A 16,294-nucleotide genomic window follows, 5' to 3' on the forward strand; every position below is an offset into this window, starting at 1 on the left:
GGGAGTCGGGGACCAGAGCTCGCAAAGGAGGTGGTGAGAGCACTGCTGGGGGCTTTGTTTCGGCTGCGGGTCTGCAGCTATTGCACAAAATGGAGGGGGGCGAGGGGGTGAGCGGCGAAGCTTGCGTGGGTTGTCCGGGCTGCTATTGGGTGGGAGAAGCTGGAGACAGCAGAATTCCCCTCCCGGCAGCTCAGAGAGCGCCCTCCCCTCGCGCCGCAAAGGTCAAGTCCTCCGCACCGTGGCTGCCTTCGCGGTCAGGGCCGCGGCGGACGCAGGAAGCCGCAGGACCCACACTTGGCCGGCTGCATGCAGGTTCTGATAGCCCGGGCTCTCGGACTGGAGGCGGCGGTCCTTTCCTGGCTTCCAACTTTGTCGCTCCCAGCCCGACTGAAAAGGAGTTCCCGCAGCCAGGGTTGGCCCAGGCTATGTCCCCGTCGAGTCCTGGAAGAGCGGGTCCAGGAGGCTTCGGAGCCCGAGGAGGCCTAGCCCCGAAGAGAGGCAGAGCCTGCAAGCTCAGGAGAGCGGATGTGGCTGGATCGGAGCTCTGGGCTCCGGCAGAAACAAGGGACCCGCAGGGCCTGTGGGCCAGCAGGGCCAGGAATAGGTTAGGGGAGCAAGGACCCTGCTGCGAACCTCTCTTAAGGTCCTTGAGTCCAGGTACGCTCTTTCAAGTGCAAGCTGATGCTTTGTGCACTTTGATGCTCTTCTTCTCCTGCCTAAAATCTGGGCCAAGAAGTGAGGTGCACTCTGCCAAAGGTAAAAATCCCTGACTCCGGGGGGGGGCCCCCAAACCCATTCACTGTGTTCTGGCGGCGTGGGAGCCCCTGCCCTCTGCCCAAAGCTTGCCTGCAGCAGGTCACACATCAGATGCAATGATAAACAAATAACTTTCATGAGGTCTGCCCTAAGCTTATTGCCCCAGGTGAATCAAAGAGGCCCTGCAAAGGATTTCATCTTTTTTTTTTTTTTCCACAAAAGACACAAAAGCTGGGCTTTATCCCTAGAGCTGCATGGGTGAGCAGGGCCTTGAGGGGACACTAGCTGGAGGAATTGTGCATGGATAGGTGCCATCACAGAACTGCCTGGAAGGGCATGTAGGGGAGATTCCTAGGGCAGGGTTGGGATGGGCATGGGCTAGCTCTTTTCAAGTACGGAATGTGAACCATGGATCGCCGCCCGAGTAGAAACAGAGGAGCCTGGGGAACTGCCCTAAGAGGCAGCTGGAGCTTGGGACATGGAGGCTTCCTGCGAGCCACAGCTGAGGGCCAGGGCTGCCCTTCTGGTTGGGCCGCCCCAGCTGAGGGCCAGGGCTGCCCTTCTGGTTGGGCCGCCCCCTTTTGTCCTCTTTATTGCAGATACCCTCGGCTGGAGAAACCCGTTTGAGCCGAAGTTTCAGGGAGAATGGACAGCAGACGCCGAGAATCAGGGCTTTGTCCTTTAAAGTTTCCCATACTCCATTTGTTCCCATTTGATAAGGGGGGGGGGATTTTTTTTTTTATAATGAATCTACAATAATAAAAATAAAAATAGTTCTTCTCAAAGGAAGTAACTCTCTCCCATCAGTTTGGGACCCACTAAACTAAATATAACCAGATCGCTTGGGTGTCTAAAACCCTCAACTGAGCCCTATGCCCCACTCTTCAGTGGCCAGGGGGAGGATGTGGACTTCTTCAGCTGTTTAGGGGCCTTGGAGGATTGAATCTGTGAGTCAATCTTCGCGGTCAGAGAACCAACCGTAAGGCCCAGTTCAAGGCATTACCTGTTCCTGTGCTATAGGGAAGTGTAGAGGAGCTTCTGGACAGGAGGGTGCCTTGCCAAGCCAAGGGGATAATGAGCTAACCCCTGCCTCCACCTAGTAGTGAAGAGAGAGTCTCCTAATATTTCGTTGTAGCCTCAGGGCCACCTCTGGACAGCGCCTGGAAATGTGATAGACTGGCCATGATCTGCCGATAGACTGTTCCCTGAGAACAAATACTGGAGATGTCTTGGGCTCTCACAAACAACCCGTTACCCAGAATCACGATGGAGGACAGATGCACCTCCAGACACCTCCCACCTGGAAGGAGACAGCTCCCAAATAAAAGCCTGGCCTCCAACCCTAGAAAAGACTCTGTGGCTGTTTTTACCTTGGGCCACCAGTTGCCTTTTGCACCTGTGTGCAGTATGGTCACTGGGGTTGAAATAGTCTTCAATGGAGCTTTCTAGAAATAGGTGTGACATTTAGGGACCGAGGTTGCTAGGGGCTCAGTCCAACAAGAATAGGAAAAAAAAAATTGGTGCCCTAAGTGATCCATAGATAAATGACTGTAGATCTTTGCAAGTGAGTTTTGGTTTGTCCAGTGAGCCTGACCCCTCCCAGGCTGGCTGCCATCCAGGAGCTAGGTCCCAAGAAGAGAAGAACGGAGTACTGGGGAGAGAGGGGAGAGAGAAAAAGGACATGGTAGAGCCTTGGGATGGAGTGTTCAGAAGAATGAGGTAAGATATCGAGTTCAGACCCCTGGTGGAGGCCTAAACTGGCGGGGGGCGGGGGTGGGTCCAGGAACCTAACAGTCCTCCTTCTCTGTGCTTGAGGACTGGGTGCCCTCAGTTCTTGCTCAGCCTAGGAGGGGTATCAGAAAAGGCAGGAGGCTGCAGAAGGGGAGACTCTGCTGGAAAGAGGAGGACAGGGAGACGGGTGAGCAGGGGCTGCCGGGAGACAGGATCAGCTAAGGAGGGAATGTGGTGAGCGCGCAGCCTGGTATTGGCATTCACACTACTGACTACATGCAGAGCAGTCAAGAGGCTGCAAGTGCAGGCACTGGGGACTTCAGATTCTCAGAGCTGGGGGTCAGTGAGCCGGTCCCAGTGCCCAAGCTGGCACCAAAGAGAAAAGAGGGCAGCCCAGCAGCAGTGCCACATGGGGTTGGGAACCCAGAGTCTGGAGTTACTCCCTGCCCACTGCTCTGTTTCTCCCTTGGAGTGAGCAGGTGTTAAGCTGCCTATCAAGTGACAGTCCTTTCAGCTCATGGCCCTCAAATGACTGCGCTGGAAACGCCCCCAGCATGACAACCGCCGGTGGGAAAGCTTCACGTCGCCCTGGTGCGCACCGACTGCACCAAGGCTACCCGGCCTGGGCACCGCCAGCAGGCACCCTTCGGCTACAAGAAGAAGTAGAGGCGGCAGTGCTGGGCAGAGGCACCTGGACGCAATTTATTCCAGTATCTTGCCTGGGAAGGTGGGTGGGGCGCAGGACGCAGGAATCATCCCCACCAGGGCCCACTCAGCCGCAACAAGGAGGATCCGGGAGGTACTGCCGAAGCCCTCAAACTCCCCCTCCCCCGTTTAGGGCCAAATCAAACGGAGCCTTGCGAAGGCTTGGTCTGCTTTGCTGAGCAAATCGCCTTGTTAGCCGTTTCCACTTGACAGGGCGGGCTCGGGAGCCATCCTTCTCCCCTCCGGGTGGCCGTCTCCAAGCGAAAGGGCCCGGCCCTGCGAGGGCTGCCTAGACCTTGAAGTTTGGAAAAACAACAAGAAGAGATTGAAAAGGCTCCCTCCCTTCTCCACAGACACACACGAACCATCAGGCCGCCGCCACTTCCTGCCTTTGTTTTTCTTCCTCCAGAACATTTTTGGCCTTTTGCATTAGCTGCCGTGGGGTTCTGGGTTGAGGATAAAAGGAAATACATGCTGGAGACTGTTTTCTGGAGATGGCCCCGCGCTGTGGAGCTCCGGAGAAAGGACAGTTCATGGGCAACCAGCTGCCAGGGCCAATGTCCTAGCCTTGCCCACTCAATCTCTTCAAGAAATACAACTCGGATGTGGCTTTCCAGGGTGGCCTCAGCACCCGTCAGGTCTTCCCTGAGCCGGGTGGGCTCCCTTCAGCTGTTGGGCCTCCTGCAAAGCGGAAGAGTCAGTTAGGCTCAGAGCAAAGTCAAAACCGAGGAGCTGCAGTTCTGCCTCCCCGGCTTCCCCAGATTTGATCTGATCCTCAGATCTGCGACCACCCCCAACTACACACCCCCCATGCAAACCTTCACTCTGCCAGTGTATTCCGGGCAAGAGGGCCAGGAGCGGACAAAGCTGGGAACAGTGCGAAGCCTTGGGGATCGGAGCACCCCCTCCTGTCTCTGCTGGGGAAGTAAAAGCATTCGCCACTCCAGGCGTTTTCTCTTCTCCTGCCATCAAAAGCCTCTCCCTTCATCCATCTTCACCGCAGCACCCCCACACACCCTCTTCCAGGCTGCGTGCCCCTCCTGGCACCCCACATTGGTACAGCCTTCTGAACTGCCCTGCCGACCGCTTTGGGACAGCCTTCCTCCAGCCTAGCCTTTCCTCAGAAATTTGTCTTTGTCTCTTGCAGACACCCATGGGATCCAGACTTGCTGGCACCCCCTCGGCTTGGCTCTCAAGGACATGGGAGGCATTGATCATGCAGAACAGCATATACCCCCATACTGACCTTTCTGCCGGGACCCCCTCTCCCTGGCACCTAGGGGAAAACCGATCTAGTTAGGAGAGGGGCTGCGTGCAGCTGGGGGAGGCAGCTTGGCGTCCCCCCGCGGGCGGGCCACCGCAGCCAGTCTGCTCAGGCACAAGCTGAAGTTGACTGCCAAAACTGCTATAAAACCCCAGGTCTGTCTAGAACTGTTTTCGGTTCTCCTAGACGCCCCCGGGTTCAATTATAGTCTTAAAAGCCCTAATACAAGTGCAAGAATTTGTTTGCCTTCACCCAGGGGCGGGGCAAGCCCCGAAATGGTGGCGCCTTTGTTATGGCAAAGTCACTGAAACCCCTCAAGCATTCCTTTTGTTCGAGGGTCGGGGTGGCGGGGACTGGGTGGGCTGCCGGGAGATAGTTTGGGAGAGCCAAAATCAAGCCAGGGAACAGCTCAGATACTACTGTTCGCAAACCTCTCCCTCTCCCTTTTATATTCTGTCTCCAAGAAAGAGATGCTGTGGAGAAATAAATATTTTGCCTTGTTGGTCACTGCTGGAAATCAAAGTTTTTTCACTGCAGGGCAATCCCGTAACTGTGATTCCCAGCTTTAGGAGGTCTCAGGCTGCTCTTCCCCAGCAACCTTCTTCCCCACGAGACCTTCTCACCCACACCGCTGATGCCCTCTGCACAAGCCACAGTGGACAAATAGGTCAAGCTGAAGATGCACAAATAATTTTAAGTTCAACTCTCAGGGATTCAAGGGATATGAAAGTTCTTGAAGCAAATCCTGAATAAAGAGTTCATTAAACCAATGTGCCCGAGTAGTTTGATTTGTGATAAGAAACCCTTGTAAAGGAAGGGGGTAGGAGCCACATAAACATTAATGCTAATAAATTAGTTTACTCCACTGCAGAGTAATTACTTGATATTATTGATATTTACAGCGGGTATTCAAATGCAATGGTGGGCCATCATTTGGAGAAAATACATAATGAGAATAGTTCTTTTCCAGTGCAATACATGATTAGATTTGTTATTCAGTCAGTTACAGTCAGCTCAGCAATAAATAAATAAATCGATGTTGACACTTAAATACCAAAGATCTTAGAGTTTATACTCTAAATCTCCCCAAGATATATAAATACCTTCAGCTATTTCCTGGATGGGGAAAGGGAAAAGGTTATCCTTTTTCATTTTTCGACTTTCCTTCAGCGACATCCAGCTCCTTCCAAGAAGATAGGTGTGGGGAGGCCTCTGGGCCCCTCCCAGTCGCCGGTCCTGCTTAGCTGCTCTATGCCCTCTTCTTTCACTTCTCCCAAACGTTGATCATCCAATCCTGCAGGATGGCAAGCCCTTTTCACCATCTTAATTTTTTTCTTTCCTTTTCCCAAAAAAGCTAGTCTCCTACCACAGCTATGACCCCTGTCTCTATCTTTGGCTCAAACCTAGCCTTTTCAGGGCGTTCTTGTCACCCACAGTGCCAGGAGTTGGGGAAGCATGGCTCTTTTCTTTAGCATTATGTTCCTTCTGTGGGATGAGTAGCAGAAAAGGCGCCCAGCCTTCTGAGTTTCTTTCTGCTTGCACATCACTGGCTCTCACGCTTTGCAAGGAAGGAGAGGAGGCGGGTTACCCCTTTCTCAGCCACAGCTCCCTGGCCCTAGCCTCCTTCCTTCTCACTGCCCTCACTCTCCTTCAACTCTGCAGCTCTGCTGGCGTCCTGATGGGCCCCCGGAAGGTGCAGCATACCCAGGAAAGGCTCCTCGGATGTCAGCGCCTCTAAGCAGCCCAAGGCTCGCCTCAACTGCGTGGTTTCCCGAGTCCTCAGCTCCAGAAGACCAGGCGGGCGTGCACAGTGGCGCAGCCCCCACGCGTCTGGCTCCGCTGAGTGACTCCAACCCCCGGCAGGCAGCGAGGAGGAAGGGGTTTCTTCAAGGGCAAGGGGTGGAGTGAGGAGGCCGGCGGGGAGGATGAAGTGGAGGTGGATCCCGGGTAAGACGAAGGCCCTTCCGGGACCTGCAGATGCCTGACAAACCGCGGGGGAAGCCGCCCTGGTTGTTGGCGGTTTAGGGACGGAAGGCACTAAAGCGCTTCGGAAGTGACCATGAATGCGAGCGTGTAATCAAGTCACCGTGCAAATCGGGCAAGCCACGAGGCAGGCACATCCACGGCTGCGAACCCTGGCCCCGAAGGGGTCCGGCCAGAGTCGGAGACAGAGGTGGTTCCCAGAGCAAGCTTGTGGGAGGGGGATAGCGAAGGAGGTGCGAACGCGAGCCTCCAGGAGAATAGATTCCAGGACCGCGCACCGGCCACGCAGCGACGAGCTCCCACCCGGCCACCCCCAGCCCGGGGCATCCCTCACCCGGGGAGTGATGGGTGGCAGGAGTTGAGCTCTCTCACCGCCCTCGGCGCACTTGAGGGCCAGGACCGTGCCGCTGAGCACAAGCGAGTGGCATGGGGCGCACCTCAGCCTCGCCGCGCGCCGGGAGGCCCCCCAGCCAACATGAGTTACACCGGCGATTACGTGCTTTCGGTGAGAACACCGAGTGACGATCTGTTGCTTCCCCTGAGGTGGCTACAAAGAAAGGAAGCCGGGGAGGGGGGGGGGGGAAGGAAAGGGGAAAAAAAAAAAAAAAAAGGCCCGGACCAGCTTGCAGCTTGTCAATTTCAACATCGGGTCACATGACCAGCACCTCCCTGCTAAGGATGGGGATAGATTTCCACGTCAGCTTACGTCTCCAAATTTCTACTTCACGGATCCGCTTCAAAGAGGCAGCTGCAGTGGAGAATCATGTTAAGCTCGGCTACTGCGGAGAGCCCAAGGTAGCCCAATGATGGATTTTGATGAGCGTGGTCCCTGCTCCTCTAACATGTATTTGCCAAGTTGTACTTACTACGTCTCGGGTCCAGATTTCTCCAGCCTCCCTTCTTTTCTGCCCCAGACCCCGTCTTCGCGCCCAATGACATACTCCTACTCTTCCAACCTGCCCCAGGTCCAACCCGTACGCGAAGTGACCTTCAGAGAGTACGCCATTGAGCCCGCCACTAAATGGCACCCCCGCGGCAATCTGGCTCACTGCTACTCCGCGGAGGAGCTCGTGCACAGAGACTGCCTGCAGGCGCCCAGCGCGGCCGGCGTGCCTGGCGACGTGCTGGCCAAGAGCTCGGCCAACGTCTACCACCACCCCACCCCCGCCGTCTCGTCCAATTTCTATAGCACCGTGGGCAGGAACGGCGTCCTGCCACAGGCTTTCGACCAGTTTTTCGAGACGGCCTACGGCACCCCAGAAAACCTCGCCTCCTCCGACTACCCCGGGGACAAGAGCGCCGAGAAGGGGCCCCCAGCGGCCGCAGCGACCTCCGCGGCGGCGGCGGCGGCGGCGGCAGCGGCCACGGGCACGGGCACGCCCGCAACTTCAAGTTCGGACGGTGGCGGCGGCGGCTGCCGGGAGGCGGCGGCGGCGGCGGCGGCGGAGGAGGAGAAGGAGCGGCGACGGCGCCCTGAGAGCAGCAGCAGCCCCGAGTCGTCTTCCGGCCACACTGAGGACAAGGCCGGCGGCTCCAGTACGTATAAAGGCAGCGCCCTGCGCTTTATGAAAGGGGAGTTGGAAATCTAGCGCAGCACCGCTGTTAAATTTTTATATGCTGTTTTATAAGCATATAAGGTTTATGAAGGGCCTTTAGGTTTCCCCCAACAAAACTTTGTTATAAAAGGCGGGATCACGTGGCGAGTGCTGAAATTGGCCGTGAAATACCCACCGGCCAAGGCATGCCTGCAAAAAAAAAAAAAAAAAAAAAATCAAAAAAAAAAAAAAACCACACACACAACTCCCTTTTCCCCTTTTTTCCCTTCTCAGTCCCAAGCCCAGCAGCTCGACCCTGCTCGGGGCCAGCTCGGGCTGGGGAGCCGGAGGTGGGCGCCTGTAAATTCCCCCTGCAAGGGCTCCGGGAGCCTTTGATAGCGAGGTAATCCGGAGATTTTTATAAAAGCCATGTGTTGCGCCGGGACTCCAGTCCCGGCCGGGATTCAAAGGCGTCGCTGTTTAACGATGGCGCTAGGAGCGTGTTTAACGGATAAAATAGCCCGCTTAGCTCGAGCAATATATTAAAAGAAACAAATTAAGCCAAAGCTGGCCTTTTTATCCAAAGGAAGCCATTTTCCTCTGGCGCGGTGGCAATTACGTGCCGCCTTCTGTCCCACTGCATGTTACTCACAATTGTTATTCATTCTGTCAAAAGCGGTTTTTTTTTTCCTCTCGGTCCTGTGAAGTTTTATTGAAAAGGGGGGCAAGTCGAGCCTGCCCGCAGCTTTAGGAAGCCCCTCTTCCCTCCACGCTATCTAAAACAGCACCCCTGGCCAGCCGGGTGTTGGGGGGGCAGGATGGCTGTGTGGCCTTGGTGCTCAGGGAGGGCCCGTGGTAGGGGGCTTCCGCTGCCACCTCCTCAGCTCGCGGAAGCCAGGAGGCTGGTCAAGGAGGCAGGAGCTGGTGGCCAGGACTCAGGCTGACAAAGACCCGGCAGCGGCCTCAGATGCTAACGAGGGCCGAGTCACGGCCGCAGCCGGGAAAGGCTGGGCCTGGGGTCGACTTTACTGCCTCGGGAACCGGGAACCGGCCGCCCAGGTGCTGGAAGGTGAAATGTCCGCGGGCGGTTGTTTGTTTAGTCTGGCCGGGCTGGAGGCAGCCGGCGACCCCCTCTCGGCGGCTTTAAAAGCCGCTTCTGAGGCCCCAGCCTGCCCGCCTGTTGCTGAAGGAGCCCTCCTTTCTGCTCTGGGGGCAGTGTGAGCAGCTTCCCTGGGGGCCTATCTAGGGAGCTGGCTTTTATCTGGGGCTGAGTCTCCGCCTGCAGCCTGTCCCCAGCGGGCAGTAGGAGACTGAAGGCAGGGGACGGAGGGGACCCTGATGGGGCTAGGACAGGGCCTCCAGTCCCATGGGCCAGCCCTTTTCCTCCACTCGGGGTTCTGGGATGGATTGCAGCCCCCACACCTGGCTCACTCCCTGCTTCTTTCTCCCTCCACAGGTGGCCAACGCACCAGAAAAAAGCGTTGCCCCTACACCAAGTACCAGATCCGGGAGCTGGAGCGGGAGTTCTTCTTCAGTGTGTACATCAACAAAGAAAAGCGCCTGCAGTTGTCTCGCATGCTCAACCTCACCGACCGTCAAGTCAAAATCTGGTTTCAGAACAGGAGAATGAAGGAAAAAAAAATTAACAGAGACCGTTTACAGTACTACTCGGCCAACCCGCTCCTCTAAGGCTCCAGCCAGCTGGAATTGGGTGGGGGGCTTGATACACGTGAGATTATATGCAGATTTTGCCCTTGACAAGGTCAAGGCACGTGGTGACTTTTGAAGAAAAGAGATGTGCAAAAGAGGGGAGGCTACACGGAGACAGCCTCTAAGAAGGCGGCCCGGGACTCTCTTGGGCATCTGTGGTTAAGATTCCTAACAAAAATTGGATTTGGAGAGTTGTGCATCAACTAGAATGAATGGTTTGGGACCCCTGGTGGTTCATTCTTGGAGACTGTGGAGCTTTGGGCTGGGTGTGGTCTGCATCAGGACTGGGCCTCCTGCCAAGCGCCCTGGAGACTGACCTGGGCCCAGGACCCTCCACATGGAGCCTGCCCATCCCCAGGACCCCTGAGCCAAGAAGCTATTCAATCTTTAAACCCAGTTCAGCTTGGGGACAGGAGCAGGAGGAAGGGGTGAGGATTCCTAGATGTCTGGAGTGGGGCTGCTTTCCAAAGCCAATGTGAAAGACGGCTGGACTAAGAGGTGGCTATGAGGTGGGAGAGGGCTGCTGATCCTTGAGGGGGGAAAAATCAATTCCAGGTGGCATTAGGGGCTCTCCACCCCTCCTAGCCACTCACCGCACTGTCCGAGGCCGAAGCTTCTAGCAGTAGCCTCCTGCAGCCCACCTAGTTTTTCCTACCGATGAGGGCCTTCTTCCTGGACTGCCACTCAGGCCTAAAGCCTGGTCGCAGAGCAGACCTTTCCCGCTAGCCCCAAGATCTCTGCAGGAAATGCCTGTGGAGTGCGGCAGCCTAGCTAAGTCTCCACCACACTTAAGTGAAGCTTGGGTTTGTTCAGCGGAACAGTGGGCCTGGCCAGCGGTCCCCAGCTATGAGGGGCTTGAGTCCCCAAAACACCCAATCTGGCACCGCACTCTGCCCTTTGCGCCCCAGGACTGAGCTTGGAAGCTTCCAGCAACCTTCCAAGAACTCAAGAGCATTTGGAATTATTTTAAAAAAATAAATATTATATTATATTATATATATTTCCCTGCAGGAACCAAAGCGAATTTTAAAAGATGCAACGTAAAGAGGGAAAAAGATGATGAAGAGAATATTTAAAGGCTCTATCTGTTTACAGTGTTCCACGGTTAAACTCACTCACTGCTAAAGAATATTTGAATGTACGCTTCATACAGGGATGGTGTTCAAAAGACTTGTAAATAAAAGAACCATAACCTATTTTGTTTGAATACTTTCTAAATTTTGCCATTAGTTGATTTCCTTGGGGTGTTGGAGGGGCGGGAAGGGTGTTAGGAATGATCTTTTTAATTTCTTGCCATGTCTGGAAAACATTAGGGGGATGCTCTGAAGTAGTTTGGCCCTCCAGGGTCTGGAGACCTGAGCTGAGAAAGTCAGGCACCCTCCCACTGAATCTCCTCTGCCTCCCTGTTTTAAGAAGTGTCTGGTGACTCTGTTTGTAACGGGAGTGTTGGCCTGTCCTCCGTTCTCACCCACCACGTACGTCGCAGCATGTACACAGGCGACAAGGCACAAGGAAAATAAAGACTGGAAACTTGAGTACTGGGTTCTGGTGTGACTTTCCTCTTCCCGTTTGCCTTTTACTGCCAAATGTCTGCCCCCCCATCACTCCCCCCAAGGGGCAAGTTACCAGGCCCCTGAGGGGGTGGGGAGGTGTCTTAGTCAGGATTTTAACTCCACTAGAAAGCAAGCTTGGGAAGCCAAGGCGATTGGCCAGGTCCTTTGCAGAAGTGGGGGTCCCATGAATGGGGTATTTCAGGACCTGGAATTGGGGGTTTCATCCTTTCAGAGTGGAGAGAGACCTGGGAGAAAGTCCTGGAGCTTGAGGTGGTCAGTGAGTTTGATCCCAGGCTGGGCTTGCTCACCTCAGGATTAGGAGGCCTGAAGTGGAACCACTCTAGGGTGCCCTGGGGATCCCCTTAGGAAGACAGAGACCAGTCTGGGTACAAAGAGCAGACTCTCAGGAGCCTCTATGGACACTTTGTCCCAAGCTCCCAGCTGAGGTTGCCTTTTCCCTTTGGGGAAAGAAAGATGCCTGTTTACTCTTTGTTTCCTGCCTTTGAACTTCTGCCTTAAATTTGGACATCACCCATAACCTTGAGGGGCAGGGCGGAAAGGCCAGAGCCTTTTGTTGCCCACCCCCCACCTCTACCCCCACCCTCTCCCCAGCCACCCAGGCAGGGCCAGAGTTGCAGAGAAGATCGAATTTGGAGAGAGGCCCCAGACCCCAGACCCTGCTTTGTTTATTTGTTTGTGTGTTTGTCTAACTGGCGCGACTGGGGAAATCGAGCTCAAAGGGGAATGGGACAGACCCCCCTAGATGAATGTCTAGGTTGATGAACACACACAAGGAGGTGAACAACGACTCTCCTGGGGGCAGGGAGGGGTGGGCAGGGAAGCCCAGGGTTTAAGGAAAGACTTCCTTTGGGACGGTTAAAGATTAACCAAAGTCTTGCAAGTTGCTAGAGAGTGTCTAGCCAGGAGGACTGTTCGCTGGCGGGCGGCAAGCGGGCGCGGGTTTGATTTCTGAGCCCTATAAAAGCCCATCCTCCGATGGCTGTGACAATGTGGTCGTAAACCCGTCCGGGGCCGGCCAATTTGCATATTTGGAATGCACCGCTATAAACCCGGCTGGGGTTTTGCAGCAATTTCTTAGATGTAAAAATGAGATCTGTTTAGCAGCGAGCTGGGCACGTTCTTTCCCTCTGTCTATGCCTAGAGCCTGCTTCCCTCTCCCGGCTCCCGGCTGAAGTTCGGGCCGGGCCTAGTCACTCAGCCGCCACGAGATGGCGCACGTCCGATCAATGTCAAAGCCGCCGGGGAGCCGGGAACCCCAGCGCGATTCTTGGCCTTTGTTCGCTTCTGATACTAAGAGCAGCACGTTACATTATTTCACTTGTCCCGATCCCCTTAGTATCAAAATAAGGGGGGGCTCACCTTCAAGAAGTAATTGGTGTTGTAATTTAAAGCAACGCGCCTTCTCTAGGCCTCGCAGGCGTCGCGCCGCGGAGAAGCCTGCTTGCTGTCCCTTGGCAGTGATTTCGGAAATATGTCAAGGTAAGAGGCCACAAGTTTAGCAATTTCAGTCTGGCTGAGTCGGGAGTGGGGAGGTGGCCCATGTCAGAGCAGGACTGGGATAAGTGGCTGGGTTTGTGCGCTCCGGGTGACGCTATAGGCGCTCAGCCCACCCCTCCTTTCTCCCATCGCTCCCTAAGGTTGGAAAGCAGAGGGAGGCCTGAGTGGAAAAGTTGACGATCTTAGCTCCTTGAGCCAGCAGTGCACCCAAGGCGACCTTTCAATTTTGTAGAAATATTCAGAATGGGATGAGTCGGGGATGGGGGGCATCCAAGTGAAGGGGTTCTGGCAGTGCCGGGGTGGGGGTTGTGGTGGCAACAAAAAGAGAAAGAGAGAGAGAGAGAAGAGGAGAGAGTGAGAGAGATGGCGGTACTGGGGAAAACAAAGTTTCTACTCTAAACAATGAGGTGGTCAGCAACCGTGGCCGCTGAGGCTGTCTTATTTCCTGGGCAGATATCCGGGAGGTCTCTGGTTTTCTACTAGGTGCAGTCTCTAGGTCTGTCCAGCAGCCTGGGGAAAACCTTTGTTCTGAAAAAGGCCAATTCCAAAAAGTCGCATATGATTTTTGAGGCTTCCAGAGAAGCTGTATTTGCTTATTTGGGATGCACTGCTATAAACCTAGCTGGGGTTTTGCAGTGATTTCTTAGATGTAAATATGAGATATTTTGCAAATATGTGAAAACTGTATTGGTATATACCCATACATTTTCAAAAGCTAGCATGGAGGATAAACTCTGATCACAGCCTCTCCATCAGGGTTGTCACACAACAAGTTTTAAATACTCAGTTCACTTAACGTTTCGGAGGCTAGATTCAAATATCCTCTTTTCTTATGTTTAAGTTTTTATCCCAATATGTTTTCATTAGTTTCTTGAAATCACTATTTTCACAAATATATAGTGCATGGGTGAATGGGGGGAGGGAATCTCAGAGAAAATATGAGTTCCGTGTGTGTGTGTGTGTGTGTGTGTGTGTGTGTAAATCTTGCCTATCAAAAGTCCCTAGTCTTTGTTGAGTGTGGGCTCCCAAACTCTGCCAAAATAAGGCAACCACAGGAACCACACCAAGTGGGCACCCGCACCACGCTTTCTGCAGCCTGAGCCTTCCCTAAAATCCCAGAGCCACCTCTGGTTTCAAGGCCAGAGGCAGTTTATTATGGACAAAATTAAGCATATTGTAATTTGGGGAGTGTGTGAAAAGGCCCCAACACTCCCCCATGAGGAGAGAAGGGCCAGTTTAGTGGTTGGATTTAGAGAAAAATTTAAAGCGGGTTGTTTAGGGATAGATTGCACCTGATTAATTCAAAACAGACACAACAAATTTCCCTGGAAATGTTGACATTCTTAAAGATGAACGAGAAAGAACGTCATGGCTTACAAAAAAATTTTCTAACCATACAGTAAATGTGAGAATCAGAGAAGTCCAGATTTTTTGTTAAAGTGGATATGTGAAAGGAGCGTTTATTTTCCTTCTGTGGGGTCGCAGCCCAACTCCACAACCGGTCAGATAATTCTGAGCCTGGAAAACACTGAGAACGACTTCCAGATACAAACTGTTTACTGGCTATCCCCATCTCTGTACCTAGTATTTTGAAAAGGAAGTGGGGTTTTGGGTAGTAACAGTTTGTTATTTCTCATCGTTTGCAAGGGCCTGCTCAGAAGGAGGAATCCGCTATCGGGTGAAATGCACCGTGATCCTCGCCAAAGGGCTTATTCCACTTGCCTGGCCTTTACTTGGGCTCCACAGGCATGGGGAGGGTGAGCGTTATTACCCAGGTAGAAATGGATGATATTTACTCCGAAATAAAACGTGGGCCTTGGGGGCTGCACATAACCTCTACACAGGCCTGGTTGAAGGAAGCATGCACCGAGAGCTTTAGGTCAAAGGCATCCTGAGGGGGACAGTGAAATTCAGCTGCTGGGAGGGAGGGTGAAAGGGAGAGAGGGAAAGACCGCAAAGGGGCTAGAGGGAAGACAATATCCAGGAGCCGACCCACGCTGCAACTGAATCGCTTTTCTTAATCTCTGGGGATGGGGGACCTTGAGAAGGCCCTGGCGATCGATAAACCGAATATTCTATTGAGGAAGTTAACACCTCGGTGTTATAGTCTGGGGAGTGCGGAGCCTTGGTGGGGGGGGGGGGCGCGGTCCGGGATGCTGGGAGCTCCAAGACCAGTTGAAAGGGCAGCAGCATCTAACTTGAGCTTCTACTGCGTGGATATCTTCTTGTGCGAACCAGCGGCAGCAGGCCGGCTGCGTCCCAGGCCCTGGGGCAGGCTGTTGGTTCGCTCGCAGCTCGCCCAGCCTCGGTGGGGGTGGGGCAGCGGTCTGGGACCAGAGAGGAACTCTTACCCGGGCTTACACACTCTTCATCATCGTCATCTTTTTTTTTTTTTTTAAAGCAAGAAACAGCACAAACTCAACATCCCATTTGGTTTATTGCAAGGGGGAGAAAAGAGGTTGGAGAAAAACATTCAGCTTTCCCAAAGGTCAGTGAAGACCCAAGTGCCAATGCCATGGTCTGCAAGGCTGCAGCGGGCTTTCCACCTCCTCTAAGTCCGCCGCCAAGGGGGCCTTCTTAAAGCAGATGCAGTACCAAGCTGGCTTTTGTCACCTTGGTTGGCACCTGTGTGTTCTTGGATCCCATCCTGCCTAGAAGCCCATTTGGTCACCCTACAGGGCGCTGACCAGGCTGAGCCTGAGATGCCTACAGCCAGGCACCCGGCTTGTCTTACCAGTCAAACTGGCAGGGTTGCTGAATTCCTGAGAGTTCTGGAACATTCTGGAGGGCCCAAGGAGAAGGCTGTAAGGGGTCTGTGAACTCCTTGAAAATGATGGGTCAAATTGTGGGAATGCCCAGATGTGCATTTTTCACAGGATAAGAATCAGAGCTTGGCCTTAGCTTTTCCAAGGGGGCCTTAACTTTCAAAAAGAAAGATAGGCTTAGATCATTGACTTTCATTTTATTTTCTTAGCTTCTGCCATCTCAAGCATTCTCTCCTATAGCCACTGGCTCTTCCCTTCCCAGCCTACAGCCTTGGGAAAGCTGCTTTCTGCTTTTAGTGTGGAGAGGAACCAAATCCTGGCCCAAACGGCCTGCAGGGACTCATTCTCCTCAAGGACTCCTCTCCTGTTCTTGGGCCTTACTTCACACTCTGCAGAGCTTTCTTGATTGGCAAGCACAGTGCTTTGGGGCAAAGCCCCCTTCTCAGGCAGTCCTCAGTTCTGTGGCATTTCCCAGTAGGTCGCTGAGTGCAACAGTCCCAATGCGTTCCACCCTCCTGGAGAGCTGGATAAGGACCAAGCCCATCCAGACAGGGGTCCTCGGTTGTCCTGCTCTGAAGCTTTTCCCTATTCAAGTTTGTTGGCCTCTGGGCCTAGCCAGGTTAGAATTTGTCTTGGCCTCGTTCGCCGGAAGGAGGTGGGGAGTGAAGGACAGTGCCTGATCTCTCCACACAGACTTGATTCGGCCGCTGCTGCTACTTAGGCCTCAGGATCTCGTTGGATTGGAGAGAATTGGTTCTCAGACTCTCTCCCCTT

The 16,294-nt window shown here is 53.9% G+C and overlaps 1 protein-coding gene and 2 long non-coding RNA genes across 4 annotated transcripts; 2 read left to right on the forward strand and 1 right to left on the reverse strand.

The window, feature by feature from the left end:
- The first annotated feature begins 105 nt into the window (after positions 1–105).
- LOC145716530 (uncharacterized) lies at positions 106–5,226 on the forward strand. The gene is made up of 2 exons (XR_014139241.1): positions 106–2,475; positions 2,960–5,226. It is a non-coding gene; the product is annotated as an uncharacterized LOC145716530 (long non-coding RNA).
- Positions 3,169–7,057, reverse strand: LOC115940853 (uncharacterized). 2 transcript variants are annotated; one of them, XR_004075582.2, is made up of 3 exons: positions 6,161–7,057; positions 5,560–5,750; positions 3,169–3,873 (listed from the first exon to the last, which is right to left on the reverse strand). It is a non-coding gene; the product is annotated as an uncharacterized LOC115940853 (long non-coding RNA). The 2 variants fall into 2 exon arrangements; XR_014139240.1 differs by having other exon boundaries at positions 5,560–7,057.
- Positions 7,058–7,103: 46 nt separating this feature from the next.
- HOXA11 (homeobox A11) lies at positions 7,104–11,219 on the forward strand. The gene is made up of 2 exons (XM_006731531.3): positions 7,104–7,975; positions 9,431–11,219. The coding sequence occupies exons 1-2, from the start codon at positions 7,243–7,245 to the stop codon at positions 9,661–9,663; spliced, it is 966 nt and encodes a 321-aa protein (XP_006731594.1). The 5' UTR covers positions 7,104–7,242; the 3' UTR covers positions 9,664–11,219.
- The last annotated feature ends 5,075 nt before the right edge of the window (positions 11,220–16,294 follow it).

The sequence above is a fragment of the Leptonychotes weddellii genome, chromosome 12 (genome assembly GCF_054177405.1).
Source record: "Leptonychotes weddellii isolate Sample4059 chromosome 12, ASM5417740v2, whole genome shotgun sequence".
NCBI lineage: Eukaryota > Metazoa > Chordata > Mammalia > Carnivora > Phocidae > Leptonychotes > Leptonychotes weddellii.

Bases quoted from the DNA above. Each gene is read 5' to 3' on its own strand.
- HOXA11 (XM_006731531.3), top strand. From the start codon at position 7,243: ATGATGGATTTTGATGAGCGTGGTCCCTGCTCCTCTAACATGTATTTG. The intron at 7,976-9,430 runs GTACGTATAAAG...CTCCCTCCACAG, and splicing joins GGACAAGGCCGGCGGCTCCA to GTGGCCAACGCACCAGAAAA.